The sequence below is a fragment of the Anomaloglossus baeobatrachus genome, chromosome 2 (assembly GCF_048569485.1).
Source record: "Anomaloglossus baeobatrachus isolate aAnoBae1 chromosome 2, aAnoBae1.hap1, whole genome shotgun sequence".
Taxonomy (NCBI): Eukaryota; Metazoa; Chordata; class Amphibia; order Anura; family Aromobatidae; genus Anomaloglossus; species Anomaloglossus baeobatrachus.
The window spans coordinates 428150060-428171118 of record NC_134354.1 but is presented as its reverse complement, the minus strand read 5'-3'; the positions used below and the strand labels follow the sequence as shown (position 1 = coordinate 428171118).

The 21059-nt window shown below is 40.3% G+C and overlaps 1 protein-coding gene across 1 annotated transcript in view; it reads right to left on the bottom strand.

The window, feature by feature from the left end:
* The window catches only part of LOC142289816 (uncharacterized), a 199707-nt gene that overhangs the window by 22336 nt on the left and 156312 nt on the right, over positions 1–21059 (bottom strand). Inside the window, exons 5-6 of the mRNA XM_075333744.1 lie at positions 13446–13662; positions 2807–2930 (exon numbers count right to left, since the gene is read on the bottom strand). Coding sequence (XP_075189859.1) covers positions 2807–2930; positions 13446–13662 — 341 coding nt within the window. The remainder of the gene's footprint in view (positions 1–2806; positions 2931–13445; positions 13663–21059) is intronic.

Below are 21059 nucleotides of genomic sequence, written 5' to 3'. Positions count from 1 at the left end.
ATCCCCGTTTTGCTTCCTTTTGCAGCCCCCTAGCCCTTACTACCACCGATTTACAGCATACAAGTTTGGGTTCCTATAGACTTATACAGTTAGGTCCAGAAATATTTGGACAGTGACACAATTTTGGCGAGTTGGGCTCTGCATGCCACCACATTGGATTTGAAATGAAACCTCTACAACAGAATTCAAGTGCAGATTGTAACGTTTAATTTGAAGGTTTGAACAAAAATATCTGATAGAAATTGTAGGAATTGTCACATTTCTTTACAAACACTCCACATTTTAGGAGGTCAAAAGTAATTGGACAAATAAACCAAACCCAAACAAAATATTTTTATTTTCAATATTTTGTTGCGAATCCTTTGGAGGCAATCACTGCCTTAAGTCTGGAACCCATGGACATCACCAAACGCTGGGTTTCCTCCTTATTAATGCTTTGCCAGGCCTTTACAGCCGCAGCCTTCAGGTCTTGCTTGTTTGTGGGTCTTTCCGTCTTAAGTCTGGATGTGAGCAAGTGAAATGCATGCTCAATTGGGTTAAGATCTGGTGATTGACTTGGCCATTGCAGAATGTTCCACTTTTTTGCACTCATGAACTCCTGGGTAGCTTTGGCTGTATGCTTGGGGTCATTTTCCATCTGTACTATGAAGCGCCGTCCGATCAACTTTGCGGCATTTGGCTGAATCTGGGCTGAAAGTATATCCCGGTACATTTCAGAATTCATCCGGCTACTCTTGTCTGCTGTTATGTCATCAATAAACACAAGTGACCCAGTGCCATTGAAAGCCATGCATGCCCATGCCATCACGTTGCCTCCACCATGTTTTACAGAGGATGTGGTGTGCCTTGGATCATGTGCCGTTCCCTTTCTTCTCCAAACTTTTTTCTTCCCATCATTCTGGTACAGGTTGATCTTGGTCTCATCTGTCCATAGAATACTTTTCCAGAACTGAGCTGGCTTCATGAGGTGTTTTTCAGCAAATTTAACTCTGGCCTGTCTATTTTTGGAATTGATGAATGGTTTGCATCTAGATGTGAACCCTTTGTATTTACTTTCATGGAGTCTTCTTTTTACTGTTGACTTAAGAGACAGATACACCTACTTCACTGAGAGTGTTCTGGACTTCAGTTGATGTTGTGGACGGGTTCTTCTTCACCAAAGAAAGTATGCGGCGATCATCCACCACTGTTGTCATCCGTGGACGCCCAGGCTTTTTTGAGTTCCCAAGCTCACCAGTCAATTCCTTTTTTCTCAGAATGTTGTTTTTGCAAACAACTTGCAAACTGTTGATTTTGCTACTCCAAGCATGTCTGCTATCTCTCTGATGGATTTTTTCTTTTTTTTCAGCCTCAGGATGTTCTGCTTCACCTCAATTGAGAGTTCCTTAGACCGCATGTTGTCTGGTCACAGCAACAGCTTCCAAATGCAAAACCACACACCTGTAATCAACCCCAGACCTTTTAACTACTTCATTGATTACAGGTTAACGAGGGAGACGCCTTCAGAGTAAATTGCAGCCCTTAGAGTCCCTTGTCCAATTACTTTTGATCCCTTGAAAAAGAGGAGGCTATGCTTTACAGAGCTATGATTCCTAAACCCTTTCTCCGATTTGGATGTGAAAACTCTCATATTGCAGCTGGGAGTGTGCACTTTCAGCCCATATTATATATAGAATTGTATTTCTGAACATGTTTTTGTAAACAGCTAAAATAACAAAACTTGTGTCACTGTCCAAATATTTCTGGCCCTGACTGTATGGGATTCGGTGTCCAGGCTGAAGTGCAGTCCCGGACCGGACTTTTTTTTTTTTTTTTCTTTAAAGTCTGCGGGTTTGCACATCTCTATCAAAGAGTGCACAAGCCATCTAATCATGTCGAGATGTACCATTTCCTATGTATGGGCCCTAAACACTATTGTCCTCCCTCTCCATGTTTCAAAACCAGCCTTATCTGAATGGGGTGTGAAAAGTGAACCAGACATAGATCGCAATTAAATCCTTGTGTGGGAAAGATGTGTTACTAAGGAAGCTGAGTCCTTGAAGTGGTTGGATGGCTCTCTATATGCTACCTGTCACGCTGTACTCTAAGATGTACAATAGCAGTACAGCGCAGTAATGTGGGACTGAGAGGATTCCTGAAACTATCTGAGAAGGTAGTTAGCTGGTAAACCACTAGGGGGCGTAAAAGTGGAGGAAACGTATGAGCAGGGAATTCCCTAGCAGAGGTAACACTAGTCAAGCCCACCAGATGGCAGTAGAATCGTCAGAAAGCCGTGTCACAACATGAGGTCTTGTAAGTACACAAGGGCAAATTCTAAACGTAGTCAGAGGGAATCAAATAGTCAGCAGCCGGGAAATCAGAGCCTAGAAACGAGGGGGGAGTGGGAAGACAAGACAGAATTAAGGTAAACAGATAAGGAACAAACAGGGAGACAGCGGGAGAGACACTGATGGAAACAGACAACAGACGAGGTTAACAGGTCAGGTGAACACGGAGGTCAGGAGGGGGCAGGGCAGACAACAGGTCACTCAAGAGCAGAACACAGCAGAGCCAGAAGTATCACTGGCGAAGTCCAAGAGAAACAGTGCCCTAATAAAGCAGCCTGACCTCCAGAACGAGGCAGAAAGGATTAACCCCTAACGTGACCTGCATCAGAAGTGAAACTAAAAAAAAGGCTCAGCTCCAGCTGAGCCAGGAGTCAATCATGACACTACCCATGAACAATATACAGTTGCACACATTTTCTGCAGTATTCACGTGATGATACGTGAACACAGACTATGATACTTGGTCTTTTAGCACTTACCTCCACAACAGCATTCTCAATAAGGCCTGAAATTGGTGAGCGCGTTGAACTTCTCAGCTTTAATTCATCACATCTGTGCTCTAGTTTTCTACCGTATCGTTCCCTTGCTTCTTTCTCTATTAGACTGCATAAATTATACAACTATAAAAGTATGTTCATAATTGGAAAATCATTAAATATAAGTTTATGAAAGATATTCTACTGTTAGAGTATTGCAGGCTAAAGCGGGGTTTACACGCTGTGACATCGCTAGCATCGGCTAGTGATGTTGATGTCGCCCCTGTCATATGTGCAATATTGTGTGATCGCTGCCATAGCGAACATTATCGCTACGGCAGCGTCACATGCACATACCTGCTCTGCGATGTCGCTCTGGCCGGCGAACCGCCTCCTTTCTAAGGGGGCGGTTCCTACGACGTCACGGCGACGTCACACGGCAGGTGTCCAATAGAAGTGGAGGGGCGGAGATGAGCATGACGTAACATCCCGCCCACCTCCTTCCTTCCGCATTGCCGGTGGAGGCAGGTAAGGAGATGTTCGTCCCTCATGCGTTGTCACATATAGCGATGTGTGGTGCCACAGGAACGAGGAACAACATTGCTAATAAGCATTAAATGATTTTTGGTTTCAGGACAACCTCTCCGCGGCAAACGATTTTGACCGCTTTTGCAATCGTTTAAGGTCGCTCAAAAGTGTCACACGCTGCAATGTCGTTAATGAAGCCTGATGTGCGTCACAAACACCGTGACCCCGATGATAATTCATTAACGATATCGTAGCGTGTAAACCCCGCTTAAGGCTAAATAGCATCACGTCAAGTGGAATTTGAAATGCTCCAGTCAAAAATATAGATGCATGCAACTGTATTCCTATATAATTTGAGAACATCACTCACAGACGCCAATAAATAAACATAGCTTCCACTGTATCTAGACCAGGGGTTTCAAACTCGGCCGGATATAAGGGCCGCACATAGAAAAAAACTTTTTTTTTGGGTGGGGGGCATTCTTTGCAGGTCAAAGTGACATTTTTATTGGTATCATTTTTTTAAATACACTTTTGGAGCACTGTTTTCGAACATTTTGGATATGGTGGATATGTTGATCTCCCTAAGTCTTTTACTAGGCATTGCCCCCACTAGCCAGATTCCTACTCCACACTGATGAGAGGCAAATACCCCGAAACGGCTGTCTGTGGATAGATACCATGTTTGGTATAGGTGGTCTCCTTGACTGGAGACTGGCCTTCCCGTGGTTGTTCCTTGCCGGTGAAAGACCTGGCTAGTTTCCTGGCAGCGTTGAGAAACAAGTGATGGTGTCTCCGCGGCTTTCTTATTTGCATACTTCCCAGGGGGCGTTTCTCTAGAATCACTGCGTTGAGAAACACGTGATGATGTCTCCGCAGTGGATATGTTGATCTCCCTAAGGTCAACAATGCTTGCTTAAGTACTCCTTGATAACTCCAACATTGTTGGCTGCCATCATTTCTGCTCAGCATGAATCGACTTTCAACAGTACTGAGGCCCATTGGTCACACGTCCAGCAAGACAATGACGCCTGTGCCTAATGGTGGGTTAGATATCCTTGCAGGTCATCTAGCATGCAAAACAGGCTGATGTAAACTGTTTCAAATGGTCTGACGGGACACTTGGGTTATCCTTACCGCCCCTAAAATGTGCCTAGGGTTGTGTGGCATTCATAATCGGGATCCGAAGGGAATTGTTCACAATTAAATGATCATCAGTGTGGGATGTGGGCAATGGACATACATTCAATGCCTTTGTGTGACTCTTAGGGGGTACTTTACACGCTGCAACATCGCTAGCATTTGCTAGCGATGTCGAGCGCGATTGCACCCGCCCCGTCGCACGGCCGATATGTGATGTGATATGTGAACATTATCGCTACGGCAGCGTCACACGCACATATCTGCTCTGCGACGTCGCTGTGACCGGCGAACTGCCTCCTTTCCGCCCAAAAGAAAAGAAGGGGAGGAGATGAGTGGCCGGAACATGCCGCCCACCTCCTTCCTTCCTCCTTTTCCGGTGGACGGAGGTAAGGAGATGTTTGTCGTTTCAGCGGCGTCACACATAGCGATGTGTGCTGCTGCAGGAACAACAAACAACATCGTACCTGCAGCAGCACTGATATTATGGAAATGAACGACGTGTCAACGAGCAACGATTTTGCACGTTTTTGCGCTCGTTGATCATCGCTCATTTGTGTCACAGGGGCTAGTAAGTTCATTCACCTGACCCCCTGACCACAGTGCCGCTTGATATCACTACCAGCGACTGGGTCTCGCAGCACTGATGTCACGGGGTTAGGTGAATCCATTGTGAAGTCACCTGACCACCGATGTCGCTGGCACGCTGCTGTCAGCTGTTTACGGTGTCCTGGAGCGGTCCGGCGTCCTGGGGCGGTCCGGTGTTTTGTAGTGTTCTGATATCCTCTTCTACAGCTGATCGCTATGATGAGCTGTTCGCCAGCTCTGTTGTAACTGCGCGCGCTCCCGTGATCACAGTTCTCAAGCAGCAAGGCGCATGCGCCGCCTACTCAGCCACAATAATAGAATGACAGGGGGTAACATGGGATACAGAAAGATGGCGCCGGAGATAAGTGTTATGCGCAGGCGCCAACTCCGACGCCATCTTACTGAATAGAAAAATTAGCATAGAGCCAGAGAGAGAGGGAGGAACAACAGGTGGGGGACGGGAATCCATGTGCATAACACACCCTGCTATTATCTCCTGCATTGAAACTGTCAATCAAAAAGCTGACGAATTTTTTAACTTCACTTTCTTGGATTTGAACGCTTAAACATCCGAGATGCCCAATAATGGTATGTAGAGAATGTGCCTAATAGTGCCAGTACAGCACTGGCTTCAGTTTATATACGAAAATCAGGATGATTGTTTCCCTTTAAGACTTTTTTGCCATTCATTGATATGGTTGAAATCTGAATTGACTGAATTTAAATCTGCGGCAAATTCAGCAAGGAGGGATATCAGAAATCCTGGTTTTCTGACAAAACTACAAAGGAAAAAAGAAGTGAAAAAAGTGCAATGTGTGCGCATACCCTTATTTCAGTTTTGTCTCAAATGAACATAAAAATGTACTCTGAACATACCAGAAATCAAAGATCAGTAGGTGTTGATAATGACTGTAAGACAACATGTTCCATGAGTTCAGTGGATAAAACAGTTACCACAATGTATTTTTTCTTCTTCATAAGACAAAAGGTTTGGTTCTTCTCCATGGTGAGACAGACAGTGCTGACTCTGAAATCTGCGCCAGCACAATGAAAACTGATGGTGTTAACCAGCTATAGCTTTTTTATAATATGGAACGCATCTTGAATCTGTGTGTTTGTGCTTGTGTGTTGCTCAGACGTAATATACGATCCTTCCTTACTGGTGAAATTTAGCCAATCACCATACCTTGAAAATGCAGTCATTCTTGGAAAGACCTATCTATAGATTAGAGAAGTAGCTAATCATATTCAGCAGACGTTGAATCTGTATTCCTGGAAATAGGGTTCCTTAGGGAATGACAAAAGGCTACTGGCAGCATTTCTACACAGCAGAAAAAGTGGGCAATATCTTCTGCAATTTACACAACTCTTACTGCATTTTCCAGAATGCTGCTGCTTCTTTTATCAAAAGGTCAGAATCGTTCCTGTCATCCTGTCAGTAATTTGATTTGTGACTATAAAATGTCTGCTTTACATGTATTTTGTTGCATCAGTCTATCCATCAGAGATGCCGAGCTGAGAGACATTGATATTACAGTGATTAGATTTATAAAGGGTACAGTAAATAGGTTATACTTGATTTAGGGGCTATTTATCTAAAATGTTCTGTTTTATCTACTGCAGATGTAGACTGAGACATAAAATACCAGAAAAATGTAGACCAGCAAACATACTATAATGGTATTCTACATATGAAGCACACTTTCACTTAAAGGGTTTATCTCATTATAGCCCCTTTAATATGAGAGCTATAAACAATGATTTATTTTTTGCCAGCAAAATTTCTGCTCATCTTCATAGCAATTCCCCCTGTAAATGAAATGTAGTATACAAAGAAAAAAGTGCAAGTTGCCATTGCTGCAATGAAAAACAAATAAAGAGAAAAGTGAATGTTGCCATTGCTGCAATGAAAAACAAATACAGAGAAAAGTGAATGTTGCCATTGCTGCAATGAAAAACAAATAAAGAAAAAAGTGAAAGTTGCCATTGCTGCAATGCAAAGCAGATAAAGAAAAAAGTGAATGTTGCCATTTCTGCAATGCAAAGCACAGAAAGAAAAAAGTGAATGTTGCCATTGCTGCAATGCAAAGCAGATAAAGAAAAAAGTGAATGTTGCCATTTCTGCAATGCAAAGAAAGAAAAAAGTGAATGTTGCCATTGCTGCAATGCAAAGCAAAGAAAGAAAAAAGTGAATGTGCCATTGCTGCAATGTAAAGCGAAAAAAGTGAAAGTTGCCATTGCTGCAATGCAAAGCAAATAAAGAAAAAAGTGAATGTTGCCATTTCTGCAATGCAAAGCAAAGAAAGAAAAAAGTGAATGTTGCCATTGCTGCAATGCAAAGCAAATAAAGAAAAAAGTGAAAGTAGCCATTGCTGCAATTGAAAGCAAATAAAGAAAAAAGTGCAAGTTGCCATTGCTGCATGCAAAGCAAATAAAGAAAAAAGTAGCCATTGCTGCAATGCAAAGCAAATATAGAAAAAAAGTGAAAGTTGCAATTGCTGCAATACAAAGCAAAGAAAGAAAAAAGTGAAAGTTGCAATTGCTGCAATGCAAAGCAAATAAAGAAAAATGAACGTTACCATTGTTGCAATGCAAAGCAAAGAAAGAAAAAAGTGAAAATTGCAATTGCTGCAATGCAAAGCAAATAAAGAAAAAAGTGAAAATAGCCATTGCTGCAATGCAAAGCAAATAAAGAAAAAAGTGAAAGTTGCCATTGCTGCAATGCAAAGCAAATAAAGAAAAAAGTGAAAGTTGCAATTGCTGCAATGCAAAGCAAATAAAGAAAAAAGTGAAAGTTGCAATTGCTGCAATGCAAAGCAAATAAAGAAAAATGAAAGTTGCCATTGTTGCAATGCAAAGCAAAGAAAGAAAAAAGTGAAAATTGCAATTGCTGCAATGCAAAGCAAATAAAGACAAAAGTGAAAGTAGCCATTGCTGCAATGCAAAGCAAATAAAGAAAAAAGTGAAAGTTGCCATTGCTGCAATGCAAAGCAAATAAAGAAAAAAGTGAATGTTGCCATTTCTGCAATGCAAAGCAAATAAAGAAAAAAGTGAAAGTTGCCATTGCTGCAATGCAAAGCAAAGAAAGAAAAAAAGTGAAAGTTGCAATTGCTGCAATGCAAAGCAAATAAAGAAAAATGAAAGTTGCCATTGTTGCAATGCAAAGCAAAGAAAGAAAAAAGTGAAAATTGCAATTGCTGCAATGCAAAGCAAATAAAGACAAAAGTGAAAGTAGCCATTGCTGCAATGCAAAGCAAATAAAGAAAAAAGTGAAAGTTGCCATTGCTGCAATGCAAAGCAAATAAAGAAAAAAGTGAATGTTGCCATTTCTGCAATGCAAAGCAAATAAAGAAAAAAGTGAAAGTTGCCATTGCTGCAATGCAAAGCAAAGAAAGAAAAAAAGTGAAAGTTGCAATTGCTGCAATGCAAAGCAAATAAAGAAAAAAGTGAAAGTTGCCATTGCTGCAATGCAAAGCAAATAAAGAAAAAAGTGAATGTTGCCATTTCTGCAATGCAAAGCAAAGAAAGAAAAAAGTGAATGTTGCCATTGCTGCAATGTAAAGAAAGAAAAAAGTGAAAGTAGCCATTGCTGCAATTGAAAGCAAATAAAGAAAAAAGTGCAAGTTGTCATTGCTGCATGCAAAGCAAATAAAGAAAAAAGTGCAAGTTGCCATTGCTGCATGCAAAGCAAATAAAGAAAAAAGTAGCCATTGTTGCAATGCAAAGCAAAGAAAGAAAAAAGTTAAAATTGCCATTGCTGCAATGCAAAGCAAATAAAGAAAAAAGTGAAAGTAGCCATTGCTGCAATGCAAAGCAAATAAAGAAAAAAGTGAAAATAGCCATTGCTGCAATGCAAAGCAAATAAAGAAAAAAGTGAAAGTTGCCATTGTTGCAATGCAAAGCAAATAAAGAAAAAAGTGAAAGTTGCCATTGCTGCAATGCAAAGCAGATAAAGAAAAAAGTGAATGTTGCCATTTCTGCAATGCAAAGCACAGAAAGAAAAAAGTGAATGTTGCCATTGCTGCAATGCAAAGCAGATAAAGAAAAAAGTGAATGTTGCCATTTCTGCAATGCAAAGAAAGAAAAAAGTGAATGTTGCCATTGCTGCAATGCAAAGCAAAGAAAGAAAAAAGTGAATGTGCCATTGCTGCAATGTAAAGCGAAAAAAGTGAAAGTTGCCATTGCTGCAATGCAAAGCAAATAAAGAAAAAAGTGAATGTTGCCATTTCTGCAATGCAAAGCAAAGAAAGAAAAAAGTGAATGTTGCCATTGCTGCAATGCAAAGCAAATAAAGAAAAAAGTGAAAGTAGCCATTGCTGCAATTGAAAGCAAATAAAGAAAAAAGTGCAAGTTGCCATTGCTGCATGCAAAGCAAATAAAGAAAAAAGTAGCCATTGCTGCAATGCAAAGCAAATATAGAAAAAAAGTGAAAGTTGCAATTGCTGCAATACAAAGCAAAGAAAGAAAAAAGTGAAAGTTGCAATTGCTGCAATGCAAAGCAAATAAAGAAAAATGAACGTTACCATTGTTGCAATGCAAAGCAAAGAAAGAAAAAAGTGAAAATTGCAATTGCTGCAATGCAAAGCAAATAAAGAAAAAAGTGAAAATAGCCATTGCTGCAATGCAAAGCAAACAAAGAAAAAAGTGAAAGTTGCCATTGCTGCAATGCAAAGCAAATAAAGAAAAAAGTGAAAGTTGCAATTGCTGCAATGCAAAGCAAATAAAGAAAAAAGTGAAAGTTGCAATTGCTGCAATGCAAAGCAAATAAAGAAAAATGAAAGTTGCCATTGTTGCAATGCAAAGCAAAGAAAGAAAAAAGTGAAAATTGCAATTGCTGCAATGCAAAGCAAATAAAGACAAAAGTGAAAGTAGCCATTGCTGCAATGCAAAGCAAATAAAGAAAAAAGTGAAAGTTGCCATTGCTGCAATGCAAAGCAAATAAAGAAAAAAGTGAATGTTGCCATTTCTGCAATGCAAAGCAAATAAAGAAAAAAGTGAAAGTTGCCATTGCTGCAATGCAAAGCAAAGAAAGAAAAAAAGTGAAAGTTGCAATTGCTGCAATGCAAAGCAAATAAAGAAAAAAGTGAAAGTTGCCATTGCTGCAATGCAAAGCAAATAAAGAAAAAAGTGAATGTTGCCATTTCTGCAATGCAAAGCAAAGAAAGAAAAAAGTGAATGTTGCCATTGCTGCAATGTAAAGAAAGAAAAAAGTGAAAGTAGCCATTGCTGCAATTGAAAGCAAATAAAGAAAAAAGTGCAAGTTGTCATTGCTGCATGCAAAGCAAATAAAGAAAAAAGTGCAAGTTGCCATTGCTGCATGCAAAGCAAATAAAGAAAAAAGTAGCCATTGTTGCAATGCAAAGCAAAGAAAGAAAAAAGTTAAAATTGCCATTGCTGCAATGCAAAGCAAATAAAGAAAAAAGTGAAAGTAGCCATTGCTGCAATGCAAAGCAAATAAAGAAAAAAGTGAAAATAGCCATTGCTGCAATGCAAAGCAAATAAAGAAAAAAGTGAAAGTTGCCATTGTTGCAATGCAAAGCAAATAAAGAAAAAAGTGAAAGTTGCAATTGCTGCAATGCAAAGCAAATAAAGAAAAAAGTGAAAGTTGCAATTGCTGCAATGCAAAGCAAATAAAGAAAAATGAAAGTTACCATTGTTGCAATGCAAAGCAAAGAAAGAAAAAAGTGAAAATTGCAATTGCTGCAATGCAAAGCAAATAAAGAAAAAAGTGAAAGTTGCCATTGCTGCAATGCAAAGCAAATAAAGAAAAAAGTGAATGTTGCCATTGCTGCAATGCAAAGCAAAGAAAGAAAAAAGTGAATGTTGCCATTGCTGCAATGCAAAGCAAAGAAAGAAAAAAGTGAATGTTGCCATTGCTGCAATGCAAAGCAAAGAAAGAAAAAAGTGAAAGTTGCAATTGCTGCATGCAAAGCAAATAAAATGAAAATGCAACAGCAATTTGAGCGTATTTGGCTATATGCAAACACATATTATATAAACTTTTTTTAAATTAATTAATCTAAATATTTTAAAATAAATTACTGCTATATAGACTATAATTTACATTTGAGTTTTAGTGTGCATTTTTACCTGAATTGAGTAAACCCATCTGCCAAAGTCAAAGGAACGTTTTCAGATGGGTTGAAAAAACAAAAATAAACAAAGAAATACCGTGGAGAAGGGTATTTCTTGTAGGTATGTCCAGGACAAACTTACAGTTAGATCCAGAAATATCTGGACAGTGACACAGGTTTTGGCATTTTAGCTGTTTACCAAAACATACTCAAGATAGAGTTATCTGATCAATAGAAGTGCAGACTCAGCTTTAACCCATTAAAGGGTTGGTCTGAAGGCAAAAGTAAATTTCATTTTACACCTCTATCTATTTGATGCTATAGTCTAAGCTACTTTCCAATATACAGAATAGTCTACATACTTCAGGCAATCATCGCCTGGAAAGGATGTCCTACAAAGTATTAAATATTACCAATTTATGGTAAGGTAAATTTGTTCAATTACTTTTGAGCCCCTGAAATGAGAGGATTTGTAGGAAAACAGTTGCAATTCTTAAATGTTTCACAGGATATTATTGTTCAAGCCGTTTAATGAAACTTGAAAGTCTGCACTTCAATTGCATCTCATTTGTTTCATTTTAAAGGGCACCTGGTGCATTATGCACCCAGAACCACAAGCAGTTCTGGGTGTATATTGCAAATCCCTGCCTAACAGTCCCTGTATCTAGTGGCATACATAAAGAGATCTTTAGAAAAAGTATTTCTAAAGATCTTTTATGATATGCTAATGTGCACAGAGACTAGTCACAAGAGCGTTACTTTCCCCGACTAGTCCGCACTCTTAGTATGTTAGTACGTCCACAGAAGTTATGTGGGGCTCACGATGTATTTATGAGGCTGGTGGGGGGGGTCATGCTGTATTTAGGAGACTGTGGGGGCTTATACTTTATATAGAAGGGCTATGTGGGAGCTCACACTGGTTATAGAGGGGTTATGTGGGAGCTCACTCTGTATATAGAGTGGCTGTGTTGCGGCTCACAATCTATACAGAGGGGCTATGTGGGGGCTCATCTTGTATATAAAGAGGCTATGTGACGGCTCATCCTGTACATAGGGGCTATGCGGGAGCTCATTCTTTATGTATGGGTTCATACTATATATGGGGGGGGTGCTATGTGGGGTTCATCCTGTATATAAGGAAGCTATATGAGAAATCAATCAAACTGTATATAGGGAGCTATGTGGGGCCTCATTCTGAATATGGGTGGGGCTGTGTGTGGGTTCATACTGTATATAGGTTCATGTCAGCATATGTAATCCTGCTCAACATTAAGTGATACCATTAATAATTATATAAAATAATGATTATAATATATTAATAATAATAATGAGCAGAAATAATTTTAGACAATTGGTTCAGCCTCCGCATCAGTCACAATCTCTCATGTGTCCCCTCGGGAAAATTAATTTCTTTCCCTCGGTCTAGTCTTTATGTCAGAGCACACTCTAGAGCAGAGGTCCCCAACTCCAGTCCTCAAGGCCCACCAACAGTGCAGGTTTTTGGGATTTCCTTAGTATTGCACAGGTGTTAATGTAATTACCTGCCCAGGTGCTGGTTCCAACAGCAGTGCAATGCTAAGGAAATCCTGAAAACATGCACTGTTGGTGGGCCTTGAGGACTGGAGTTGGGGAACCCTGCTCTAGAGCACATACAATTCTGGTATATGTTATGTGACTACAGATGATATATACAGAATAATATGTGACATTTTATACTATGGACTTTTTTCGAGTTGTAGAGTTCACATGTACATTGGTGACTTGACAGATCCTGCTGACAGATTCCCTTTAAGTAGGTATTTTAAATTTAGCAATTTACCATTATTTTAAATTTACCATTTAGACTTTGAAAATTTGGCAATACTGCTTGACACCGAACTTTACAAAATAACAGATGTAAGCATGGATAGCCTAAAAGCAGGTTTGCCCCGATACATTTATACAGTCATTTGATAAGATTTTTTTTCAAAAAGTAATAGGGAAACTGATCTCTAAATGGGTTCAGTTATGTTTGCATGTACCCACTTGGGAAAAAGTAATAAAAGTGTCTGCTGTCTATATTGCATACAATATCTGGCTAGGATCTTGATCCTTCGTATAGAATTTGTTGTTTGTTAAGGTTTTAAGGAATTGATTTCCTATCTGAAAAGCATGATGTGTTTTTTTTTGCATATATAAATAATCATTTCTTTGTGTCAAGCTAATGCAAATAAAAACTCACCAGTGTGAAGCTTCCCCATTGACAACACTGGGATTACTCTGACAGTATGTGCGGAAATGAATACCATACAATCTGATTATGTGAAGCTTACTTTATATTTTCTTCTCTGAAATTCTTTTCGGACTTTAGCAGTTTATCCATCCATAGAAACCGTCTGAGCGATCTTGGAAGAAGGTGTCCATTAAGCCTATCGCATACTGAAGTCATGGTACTTGAGGATAATGAAATGATTGCACAGATTGAATTACCCAGCATTTCAGCCCCAGCACAGCTTAAAGGTGGAGGTTTTATCTGATGCCCTGGAATTCCTATGGGGGAAACGATCATATCAAATACATCAAATAAATTGAAGGATACCAGCTCAGCAATACAGCGTATATATTGTTTTCCAATAAATCAATATCCTTACATGTAAAATATAGAGAAATTCAATAACTATAGTAGCTTTAATATGCCAAATACCACTGCTATAATTCCCGTCAATGACAGTTTTACTTAATGGTGCATTGCAAGAGCTAAATTGAACGTTTACAACAGTTTTGACTGTTTTCTTTTCTTTTCCAATATTATATTAGTAACATACCAATGTACAATCTCTCTCATATCATTATACCATCATGGAGAGATTGAAAGTAATTTTTTTTTAAGGACAACTATTTTCTGTTGAAATTAGCCATAAGAAGTTCTAAGAAGTCTTCATTGATGGTAAATGGAAATTCTGTTAGTGACAATTCAGGACAACTATTTTCAAGTTATACAGTATAGCATACAGAATCAGCAATGAAAAACATGGGATAAATGTTGATTGTATCAACTTTACTCCCTACGTTGAACCTATTCAATTTTGGTAGACATTGACTCACTGTATGTAGCACTTTAGATTAACATTCAATGTTTGATAACTACAAACTTTGTGGGTACTCACTGTCTTCTTGATGTAATTTATGTACCGACTATTTACATTTAGGTCCAGAAATATTTAGATAGTGACGAAATCTTCTTGATTTGGCCTCGGCATGCCACTATTTTTTATTTAAAGTGAAACAACTGAGATGTAATTGAAGTGTAGACTTTCAGGTATACTGTAATTAAAGGGGTTGACCAAAAATGTCAAGTGAAACATTTAGGAATTGCAGGCATTCTTCTACAAAGCCTCCTCATTTCAGGGGCTCAAAAGTAATTGGACAAATTTATTTTACCATAAATAGAATGTTAATTTTTAATTCTTTATCGAGAATCCTTTGTAGGCAATGACTGCCTGAAGTCTGGAAGACATGGACGTCACTAAACGCTGGGTTTCCTCCTTTGAGATGATTTGCTAGGCCTTTACTGCAGCTGACTTAAGTTGTTACTTGTTTGTGAGTCTTTTTGCCTTATGTTTTGTCTTAAGCATGTGAATTGCATGCTCGATGGGGGTTGAGATCGGCCATTGCATAATATTCCACTTATTTGCCTTAAAAAACTCCTGAGTTGCTTTTGCAGTATTGTTTGGGTCATTGTCCATCTGTACTGTGAAGCGCTGTCCAATCAACCTTGCTGCATCTGTTTTAATTTAAGTAGAAAGTATAGCCCTGCACTCTTCAGAATTCCTCTGTCTTCAGTCACATCATCAATAAACACTAGTGACTCCGTGCCATTGGACACCATGTATGCCCGGCCATCACACTTTCTCCACCATGTTTTACAGAGGATGTAGTGTGGTTTGGATCATGAGCTATTCCAAGTCTACTCTATACTTTCTTCATCTCATCATTCTGGTACAGGTTGATCTTAGTTTCATCTTTGAAGGAATGCTTTTCCAGAACTAGCCTAACTTCTTTAGATGCTTTTTGTCAAAGTCTAATCTTGCCTTTCTATTTTTAATGCTGATTAATGGTTTGCACCTTGTGGTGAACCCTCTGTATTTGCTTTCATGAAGTCTTCTCTTTATGGTAATTACGTACTGAAACACCTACTTCATGGAGAGTGTTCTTCACTTAGTGGGAAGTTATGAAGGGGTATTCCTTCACCATGGCAAGGATTCCGCAATCATCCACCACTGTTGTCTTCTATCAACATACAGGCCTTTTTGAGTTTCCAAGCTCACTAATGCATTTTTTTATCAGAATGTACCAAACTGTTGATGTAACACCCTTACTGGTGTCCCCACGCTGTCCTGCCCCTCTTTCCCGGCAGGGACATCAGCACTCTTACCTTCCCGGCTGCGCTGCTTCGTTCCCAGTTCCTGCTGCTGTCTCCCGGGGCCTGTGCATGCCACACAAGTCTCTTTTCTAGTGGTGTCCTTAGGGTGCGCGCGGACATGCATGTTTTCTTAAAGGGCCAGTACACCCTAACCCAGACGTACCTTTCAGCCTATCACTGAGAGGCATCAGGTAATTAAGGCACCCTCCCCCAGAAGGGAGGTGCCTGGGCAACATGGACTATACATTGCTAGTTCTCAAGTTCCTTTGTGCTGCCGCTGCTGTTACTGTGCTGTATAACTGAATCCTATCTGTGTTCCATTGCATATTAAGTCCACTGCTGCTGCAACTATCCATACCAATTGCTGCTGCTGCAAACCATCCAGACCAGCCGCACCTGCAACAACGGCCACAGTGGCTCCTACAATACTGTCCGCTGCTGCTGCTGCAGCTATTCAGTCCAGCTGCTGCTGCTATGTCTATCCATCTCGGCCGAACTACGGTACTGGCTGCTGCTGCTCTTATCAGAAACTGGTGTGTCTAAACCTGTGATGTCAGCTGCCTAGGTTCCGTGATCCACTGAACTGCCCTTGTTGTCTACAGTCCACCATGTTAGCCTATCTCCACCACTTGTCACTTTAGTGAAGACTCGGTGGCCATACAGGTACGCTCCTCCAGGGAAGTGATTAGTGCCTAGGTCCAGTGGACCCACTAACCCCTTGCTCACGCCGAGAGCATTACAGTTGATTTGTCCACTCCTAAAATTTCTGCTATCACTTGTAAGGCTTTCTTCTTTTTTTAAAGCCTAATGATGGTCTGTTTCTCTTCCACTGAGAGCTCATTTGGCTGCAAGTTGTGAGTCCACAGCAACAGCATTGAAATGCTATTGCCACACCTGGAATCAGCTCAAGACCTTTCACCTGCTTAACTGATGATGGATTCATGAGGGAATACAAAGGCAGACAATTGAAGAGCACTTTAGATAATTGTCCAATTATTTTTGGTCCACTGAAAAAATACCCAGCTACATAATAAAGAGCTGTAACTCCTAAACTCTTACTCCAGTTAGGACGTGAATACCCTCAAATTAAAACTGAGAGCCTGCACTTTAAACCCATATTGATTATAGAACTGCATCTTGAATATGTTTTGAAAAACAGCTAAAATGCCTAAACTTGTGTCAATGACCAAATATTTCTTGACCTATCTGTATATTGTGTGCTGGAGAGGATATGGGGGTGGAGTGGGTAGCGTTGATATGTAGTTGGGTGTGTGGCATTTACCTTTTGTATTGTATTTCAAAAATTTCAAGGGAATGAGTAGGCTTTTGCTGTGTATTATAACAACTGCATGAGGTAAGAATAGATATCTTGAGTCCATACATGTATCAGTTTACTGGGCACAGAAGTTTTGATAGAATTACAGTTTTTTCTGCAGCAAATTTAGCAGAGCTCAGAATGTTGCATCCTGTATTACCCTTCCTACACCACTAAAGGTACCGTCACACTAAGCAACATCGCTGATGAGGCACAACTTGCTAGCGATGTTGCTTAGTGTAACATCCAGCAATAACGTGGCCCCTGTGAGGTCGTTGGTTGTTGCTGAATGTCCTGGACCATTTTTTAGTTGTTGCTCTCCCGCTGTGAAGCACACATCGCTGTGTGTGACAGCGACAGAGCAACAACTAAATGTGCAGGCAGCAGGAGCCGGCTTCTGCGGACGCTGGTAACCAATGTAAACATCGGGTAACCAAGAAGCCCTTTCCTTGGTTACCCGATATTTACCTTCGTTCCCAGCGTCCGCCGCTCTCAGCTGTCAGTGCTGGCTCCCTGCTCCCTGCACAAGTAGCTGGAGTACACATCGGGTAATTAACCCGATGTGTACTGTGGCTAGGAGTGCAGGGAACAGGGAGCCGACACTGGCAGTGTGAGAGCGGCGAACGCTGGTAACGAAGGTAAATATCGGGTAACCAAGGGAAGGGCTTCTTGGTTACCTGATGTTTACCGTGGTTACCAGCGTCAGCAGAAGCCGGCTCCCTGCTGCCTGCACACGTAGCAGAGTACACATCGGGTAATTAACCCGATGTGTACTGTGGCTAGGTGTGCAGGGAGCCAGCGCTACAGTTAGGTCCAGAAATATTTGGACAGTGACACAATTTTCGTGAGTTGGGCTCTGCATGCCACCACATTGGATTTGAAATGAAACCTCTACAACAGAATTCAAGTGCAGATTGTAACGTTTAATTTGAAGGTTTGAACAAAAATATCTGATAGAAATTGTAGGAATTGTACACATTTCTTTACAAACACTCCACATTTTAGGAGGTCAAAAGTAATTGGACAAATAAACCAAACCCAAACAAAATATTTTTATTTTCAATATTTTGTTGCGAATCCTTTGGAGGCAATCACTGCCTTAAGTCTGGAACCCATGGACATCACCAAACGCTGGGTTTCCTCCTTCTTAATGCTTTGCCAGGCCTTTACAGCCGCAGCCTTCAGGTCTTGCTTGTTTGTGGGTCTTTCCGTCTTAAGTCTAGATTTGAGCAAGTGAAATGCATGCTCAATTGGGTTAAGATCTGGTGATTGACTTGGCCATTGCAGAATGTTCCACTTTTTTGCACTCATGAACTCCTGGGTAGCTTTGGCTGTATGCTTGGGGTCATTGTCCATCTGTACTATGAAGCGCCGTCCGATCAACTTTGCGGCATTTGGCTGAATCTGGGCTGAAAGTATATCCCGGTACACTTCAGAATTCATCCGGCTACTCTTGTCTGCTGTTATGTCATCAATAAACACAATGACCCAGTGCCATTGAAAGCCATGCATGCCCATGCCATCACGTTGCCTCCACCATGTTTTACAGAGGATGTGGTGTGCCTTGGATCATGTGCCGTTCCCTTTCTTCTCCAAACTTTTTTCTTCCCATCATTCTGGTACAGGTTGATCTTTGTCTCATCTGTCCATAGAATACTTTTCCAGAACTGAGCTGGCTTCATGAGGTGTTTTTCAGCAAATTTAACTCTGGCCTGTCTATTTTTGGAATTGATGAATGGTTTGCATCTAGATGTGAACCCTTTGTATTTACTTTCATGGAGTCTTCTCCTTACTGTTGACTTAGAGACAGATACACCTACTTAACTGAGAGTGTTCTGGACTTCAGTTGATGTTGTGAACGGGTTCTTCTTCACCAAAGAAAGTATGCGGCGATCATCCACCACTGTTGTCATCCGTGGACGCCCAGGCCTTTTTGAGTTCCCAAGCTCACCAGTCAATTCCTTTTTTCTCAGAATGTACCCGACTGTTGATTTTGCTACTCCAAGCATGTCTGCTATCTCTCTGATGGATTTTTTCTTTTTTTTCATCCTCAGGATGTTCTGCTTCACCTCAATTGAGAGTTCCTTAGACCGCATGTTGTCTGGTCACAGCAACAGCTTCCAAATGCAAAACCACACACCTGTAATCAACCCCAGACCTTTTAACTACTTCATTGATTACAGGTTAACGAGGGAGATGCCTTCAGAGTTAATTGCAGCCCTTAGAGTCCCTTGTCCAATTACTTTTGGTCCCTTTAAAAAGAGGAGGCTATGCATTACAGAGCTATGATTCCTAAACCCTTTCTCCGATTTGGATGTGAAAACTCTCATATTGCAGCTGGGAGTGTGCACTTTCAGCCCATATTATATATATAATTGTATTTCTGAACATGTTTTTGTAAACAGCTAAAATAACAAAACTTGTGTCACTGTCCAAATATTTCTGGACCTAACTGTAAGTGGTGTGCGCTGGTAACCAAGGTAAATATCAGGTTGGTTACCCGATATTTACCTTAGTTACCAAGCGCAGCATACTTCCACGTGTAGCGACGCTCCAGCGATCCCTGCCAGGTCAGGTTGCTGGTGGGATCGCTGGAGCGTCGCTTAGTGTGACATCTCACCCGCGACCTCCTAGCAACTTACCAGCGATCCCTATCAGGTTGTATCGTTGTTGGGATCGCTGGTAAGTTGTTTCGTGTGACTGGGCCTTTACTAGCAGCATCCTGTGTACAATATATATTGACAGAAAGCTGCTAATCATTAGTGGAGGTGGAGTTAGACTAGGAGCCATGGCACAGCTTATCTCATGCTGATAAAATATTGGTTGTATTGAAACAGCAAATCACACAGTCTAGTAAGTGACACTTCACTGTAATCAAGGTTTCTTCCACTTCATAATGCTCTCAGATTACAAAATAATAACTTGGTGACAGATTCCCTTTAAATAAAAAGAATATCTGATCAAAACAAAAAACAAGAAACAAGGTAAGTAATTGATCAGCATTCAGATTACAGCGGAACATTGACTATACAGCCCATAGGTGTTGGAATTTATTGTACCATCCAGATACCATGTGGTAAGTTGAATTAACAATAGATCATAATACATGTCTGCTCTGGTATGCACTGCTGCAGATTGAGAAATAAAAACCATAGAGGTCCATGTTTCACTGCTTCTCTAAATATTACAAGCTAAATACTGATTTAATTTGGAAGGGAAAAAGGCAACTCCATGATGAAGTGCTTTGATGAGAGAAATCACGCGTTTGTTGTAGAGCAAAGGCATGCTGGAGAAGTGACTGCAAGCTTTCTGCAAATGTCCTTGTAATGGGCTGCTTCTGGTTAATAACTAAAGAAGGTATGGCTGGACCACCAATGGTGTGAACATGGTGCAAGACTCAAAAAACATAACTATACAATAGGATAAAGAGTTGCACACCAGTCACAATGTACATGGGAATGATGAAACGCAAAAATGCTATGGGAATACTAGAATGAAAAATACAATGAACTATCTGAAAAAGTGAAAAAAACATGAAAAATGGAATATGCATAACTGCTATGACTAATAGGAATATAAGAGATGTTTAGCCATTGTATTCGTCAATGCAAAAGAGACCCAAAACCAACGCCAAGGTAATCTCTATTTTTGGGGTCCCTAGCCTATATGTAACCTCACCTGTAGTTGGTGTTCCAGACATACATTCTTTAGTTAGTATGTACTTTTTGTCTGAGAACCCTGCCCCACCCACAGCAATTTGTTTCACTTCACATATGTAGCTTGGTAATTTGCTTCCCAGATAGAGCAAGTTTTTTAACTGCAGGTGAGGTTACATATAGGCTAGGGACCCCAAAAATAGATTACCTTGGCGTTGGTTTTGGGGCTCTTTTGTATTGATCAATACAATGGCTAAATATCTCTTATATTCCTATTATTCATAGCAGTTATGCATATTCCATTTTTCATGTTTTTTCACTTTTTCAGATAGTTCATTGTATTTTTCAGTCTAGTATTCCCATAGCAGTTTTGCTTTTCATCATTCCCATATACATTGTAGCTTGTGGTTAATATGGTGCAAGATTTAAGCCTCATTCTTATGTCCGCAAGTGTTTCTACTCATGTATTACATGGATAGAACAGGTAACTATTATAGTCAATGGGGCTGGTCAAACGTGATTTTCTGTGGTGGTGACCCCTGTGGTTTTTAGG